The sequence below is a fragment of the Anoplophora glabripennis genome, unplaced genomic scaffold (genome assembly GCF_000390285.2).
Source record: "Anoplophora glabripennis isolate ALB-LARVAE unplaced genomic scaffold, Agla_2.0 scaffold296, whole genome shotgun sequence".
NCBI classification, from domain to species: Eukaryota; Metazoa; Arthropoda; class Insecta; order Coleoptera; family Cerambycidae; genus Anoplophora; species Anoplophora glabripennis.
The window spans coordinates 468,079-474,052 of record NW_019416601.1 but is presented as its reverse complement, the minus strand read 5'-3'; the positions used below and the strand labels follow the sequence as shown (position 1 = coordinate 474,052).

Sequence of the window (5,974 nt, the reverse complement as noted above, 5' to 3'; positions counted from 1 at the left end):
ATGGCTGACGATGGCAGATTTTATTATGTGTAGCTATACGCAGATCGGTGGAGTTTATACATATCTACACGGTGATGCTTTTGTGTAACTGTACTATCTTCTTATTTAAAACATCCTAAATGGGATTATTCTTCTTCTCTGGCTACTGCCTTTGATTTTATTTAAACTTGAGACAGAACATTATCAATGGTTTTCATGATAAATTTTATTTTGTAAATTTAAATTGGGTTCTATATAACTATAAGGATTTAGAAATAACGACGATTTCCCTTGCGGGATAGTAAAAATAATAAATGCAATAAAACAATAATAAATATCAGGCTTATTTTAACTTATCAGCATAGTTGATAAAATCAATTTTTACTTTACTACTAAACAAATATACCCCATCATAGCACATATACAAGGTGTTCTAAAAGTCCATCAGGAAACTCCGGGAGGTGATTCTAAGATTTAAAATAGTAACAGTATGCAATGAAATTTTTTTCGTCAGCTGTTTGCAAATTACAGCTTGTCAAAGTTTTTTTATAAAATTTTCTATGTAAATAACTTATTTAATTCAAGTTCGATTAGTCTCTCATTTGTCACACCCACTAAGTAGAGTAGTTCTATTGGGCCAGTCAGGGAAAAGTTTCATTATGCGCCGTTAGATGGCACATTACCTAGAAGCTGAGAAAAATGTATTTACTAATAATATTTTATTTACTACCGAAGCTATTTTTAAAAGAGATGGTATTATAGCATCGCAACTTGATTAATTACAGAAAGAATTGTCAAAAATTTGATGTTTAATGACACTTTAATAGCGATTAATAGCGATTTTCTGCTAAACGGTTACATTTATCGATTTGAATTAAGAGTATCTACATTATTTTTCTTTTCAATAATTTCTGTAAATGTCTAGCCAGAGAAAAAGTTATGAACAAAACAAATTTTAAGTTCTAGGTATAGTGCCCTCTAGCGGTGCATAATGAAACTTTTCTCTGACTGGTCCAATAAAGAAAAATAAAAAACTTTGACAAGTTAATAATTTACAATTGGAAAAAAATTTTCATTACATAGTACTGTTGTTATTTTAATCCGTAGAATCACCTCTCGGAGTTTCCTGACGGATTTTCAGAACACCCTGTATATAGGCCTGCCGGCAAGTTGTGTCTAATTTTGATACAGTATTGTATAAAAAAGTGACAAAATCTATAAATTCTAGTTAATCCTTTCACATTCGCTAATAATATCAATGAATAATCAATAATCATAATATACATTTTGCAAATTTTCTACTGACAATTAAGAAATAAGTAAAATATTAGTTATTTTTATTTTTATTGAGGTGCATTCTTAATTATATTGATTATTAATTATTAATTATTATAATAATTATATTATTATATCTAAACTTATTATTTATTAATAAAGCTATAGTTTACTCGGTTAATTATCTCATTATTGAATCCGACATATGAAGCTTTATACATATTTATTTATAGATGCATTCCACTAAAATTATTTATACAGTTTCGATAGGACATTGAACTTGTAATAGACATCTGCCGAATTACTGGAACTAATGAAATATCTGTATGATTTTTAGAAACTGAGCTCTGTAATAATATAAACAATTATGTGAAGCTTTGTATTTGATTGTTTTTTTTTTATAATAATGTACATTTACAAAGTGCATATCTAATTTTAGATAATTATATGTGTAACTACTTTAATCGTTAAATAAAAAAATAAAATATTTTTTTATTTTCTTTCATTATAATTAAACAGATTTGTCATTGATTTATTTCCTTACATACGTGCAAGTCCCGTTTACTTTATAGAATTTAATAATTTATTTTGGTGCATCCCTTAGAGGACATCCTGTATTTAACACTATATGCCTATGCATTCAGCAAATCTAATGCACAAAGTATGTAGTTTATGCTTTGTGATCTGATGTACAAGAATAAAGTATGTCAGAAAAATTTATTCGTCAAAAATCTGTCAAAATATTTCGTGACTGTAAGTAAATGGTGCACTAAAAATGTTGAAGAGAAGTCTATCCTCCGACTCTTGGGAATTTCCCTGGGAAGCTAAGAGAAAGAAAAGACCCACAATAGTGCCCCAAAGTCAAAGTGGGAGAGACGTCACTTTTTCAAGCTTTCTGATGTGCTTTGTGTCTGTATTGTTACTGGTAATACCTACAAAGGTTCTATCCAAGTCTTGTGGACGTAAAATAAGCGTTAGTTATTTGATTTAGATTGTTTTTGTTCTAATCTGGCGTGGCATATAAATATTTACTAATTATTTGCATACCCTCCTCCTCCTCCCTTGTTCTTGTGAAATCAACTGGGTAAAAAGTTGAAAAATTAGATGAACCTATCTTAAATTTGTTTGTTTTTAAAACTTTTTATTTCGATTCATGTATTACTCTTCCTCTTAGTAGCTAATTAGACTTCTTAGTAGCAGTATTAATTATAACTGTAAAAAGATGCATGGCACACTAAATTTTGTTTAAATTGAAATTTTGTACGTTAGACAGTCCTATATTTCAGACCTGCGGCTTGATCTTGCTGGGAGTTTCTATATGGTCATTAGTGAGAAAAATTCCCTACAGTTACTTGATAGACATAAAGGTGGACATTCCATATTTTGCAATTCCAGCATCTTTTATATGTTTCCCGTGTTTTTGGATATCAATGTCTATCCATAATAATAAGAAAAAGTATGAATTTCTTCATCTGGTAAGAAAGTAACATTTTATTTTACTAATCAAAGTGTCAAATACCCATCTAATTTTATTCAATATGTTGCGATATTAGTGTAGTCAATAATGATAATGATAATTTGTCCTTATTGACAGAAATACTAACAATCAATATAAATTATTAAAGTCTATCACACAACTGTGTGCTAGGAGGTTATTTGGCGAATTGAAATGATAAATTAAGGAAAATTAAGTGCATAATATATTTTATTTTAACTGAAGGAGCGCTATATTTTAGCTAATCTTACTGTTGGTGATCTCTATAGCCCTTCTAATTACTGGATGCAGTCTCGGTTTCGTATATCACTCCAAAGGTAATGTAAATACAACAGCCACTATTATGATGACGTCTTCAAATACCCTGGATTTAAATAACTCCCTGCAAATAACAATTCGTGAAAGCAACGTAAATACCAGATATGCAATTGGATGGGAAAAAATGCAGGCACAACTTAACTGTTGCGGTGTCATGGATTACAAAGATTGGTTAGATATGAACAGGTCGATTTCTGATGCTTGCTGTAGCCATGTAAGATGATTTATATATATAGGATTAATCAATAAAAGATATATTTCTTTTAGTATTTACGTTCGGTATATTCGGTTCGGGGCTAGCCCAGTCTTAGTCTCAGGACTCTATACAGGTTGGTTCACCATTTATCAAAAAAAAAAAAAAAAATGATAATTACATCATTTGATTTAGGTTAATTTTTTGATCCTTCAGTGTGTTGCAATCGAATTGACGGTAAATTCAAACTGTTGATTGAGACATTCTGGTAGATATTTAATGATTTTCACAACAATTAATGTATAATATTTCTAAACTGCTGCACACTTAGAGGTTAATGTATTGCGGACTGCGTAACAGTAATCATTTTTCAGACAGCCCGCAGTGCAAGTGTGTACTGTATGTAATAGACTCTACTATAGTTAAGTTCCAGAAGGGGCAACAGATTTAAGATTTGTTTTTACAATCAAATTAGTAATAATAATAATCATAATTCAATCATTCGATTTGTTAAATGATACCGGTATACAGCCACTATTTTTACTACACTACAGGAATCTCGGAAACGGTAAGAGCTACGAAGTAGCTTAAATGGGGGCAAAGATGCGTAACCAGGGGACCAACAATATGCCCTCTAAAAAATCACGGCTAACATGATTAGTTTTCGAAATATTTGAAAAAAAAACGAAATTTTGGAAATCTGTTTTTGTTTAAATTCAGCCTTGTTTGAGGAGATATTGAAAAACGAAAAACATTTTCTCATGGCCACTTTTTGCCCTCTATCGAATGGCATAATCAATTTTTATATGTAACGTTTCGTCTCTCCAGGACTATCATCAACTTCATTTTTTTAAATACGACCCTAGAAATTTTATTACATTTTTTGCAAGCCTTCATGACCCCCAACACTGTACTGTCTCAGCCCTAACCAGATTCGGACGTTTTGTCTCGAAAAATTCATCTTCAGTTTATTCGTTCCAAATTTATCTAAATTTTTTATTTATATTTCTTTGTTTATTGAATGATCGTACACAGTAAGTGTCGTTAGACCCTGTGAAATCCATCTAGTTATTTAAACTATTACCACCACGCGCTACAATAGAACATTTATTATTATTAACTATTACCATCACTTGGTCATACATAACTCTATAAGTTGTTGCGTCAAAATTGAAACATTGTTACAATTTTAATTTTATTATGACAAATTAATTCTTAAAACTGCATATGAACAACCAAAACGCCAACTGAATATAATTCTTTAAAAAATTTCAGTAAATGTTCAAAAACATTTTAGTTTTGACAAAAGTTAAAAATGAAGATCAGCATAATATTATCGGAATTTATTATATCTGTAACTGCAACTGTGAAAGAGCATGTCAGATGTATTTGTATGAATATCCTGAAAAAAAATAGCCTAGAAATAATTATGGACACGGGAATAAAAGTCTAATAATGTTTTATTTTAATGCGTGGTGGTAATATTTCGAATAACTAGATGGATTTCACAGGGTCTAACGACACTTACAGTGTACGATAATTCAGTAAACAAAGAAATCTAAATAACAAATTTAGATAAAGGAACGAATACACTGAAGATGCATTTTTCGAGACAAAACGTCTGAATCTGGTTAGGGCTGAGGCAGTACAGTAATGGGGGTCATGAAGGTTTGTAAAAAATGTAATAAAATTTCCAGGGTCGTATTTAAAAAAATGAAGTTGATGATGATCCTGGAGAGACGAAACGTTACATATAAAAATTAATTATGCCATTCGATAGAGGGCAAAAAGTAGCCATGAGAAAGTGTTCTTATTTTTTCAATAGCTCCTCAAACAAGGCTGAAATTAAACAAAAACCGATTTCCAAAATTTCGTTTTTTTTTTTTAAATATTTTGAAAACTAATCATGTTATCATCGATTTTTTTGGAGGCATAATGTTGGTCCCCTGATTTCGCAACTTTGCCTCCATTTAAGCTACTTCGTACCTCTTATAGTTTCCGAGATCCCGGTAGTGACAAGCGAATTTTTAACAGCCTGTATACTGTAATATTATTAATAAATTAGTAATATTAATAAAAAGCAAATAAATTATTATTAAAATTATGTATTGATATATTCAGATATTAAAAGAAAAGTTTCTTTTTAAATAAAATACATTTAATCTATTCAACCTCTTTTTTTTGGGGTGACGAATGCTCCTCGCAGCAGTTTGTAGCTCTTGGACGTAATCAAACATAACACTTGTTTCTAAATTTTGTGAGAAAACTCAAGGAGTTGATTCATTCATTACTTTTGGATGCTGTACCTATAGTCATAAAGGCCAAGTCCATCTTGAAGTTGTTTACTGTAAAGATCAAATGCTGCTAAAATTTCCAAAGATGTTTCATTACCATTTTCCAATGCAAAAATGATTTAAGACACCCTTGTACATATAAAAAAGTAATCATCGACATCGTACGACGCATAAAATTTGGTAATGGTGTTCCAGACCAAATCTGGACACTCTGTATATTACTGGTTTAAATTTCATATATTTCATATCTCGGAAATTTGTCTTTTAAACACTCGGTTCGTTAGACTTTTCAGTCTAAAACCCTGAAGTAAAAAACACCCTGTATGATCGTATCGCCAAAAGTGTTGCCTCGCGCTTACATATTGTTGCACAATTTGAACTTATGTATTGAATACGCAGACTCAGACACTGCCCGCGCAC

At 30.6% G+C, this 5,974-nt stretch overlaps 1 protein-coding gene across 1 annotated transcript; it reads left to right on the top strand.

Moving 5' to 3' along the window:
- The first annotated feature begins 2,029 nt into the window (after window positions 1-2,029).
- On the top strand, window positions 2,030-3,290 carry LOC108912572 (tetraspanin-9-like). The gene is made up of 3 exons (XM_018717828.1): window positions 2,030-2,179; window positions 2,541-2,729; window positions 2,991-3,290. The coding sequence occupies exons 1-3, from the start codon at window positions 2,030-2,032 to the stop codon at window positions 3,288-3,290; spliced, it is 639 nt and encodes a 212-aa protein (XP_018573344.1).
- The last annotated feature ends 2,684 nt before the right edge of the window (window positions 3,291-5,974 follow it).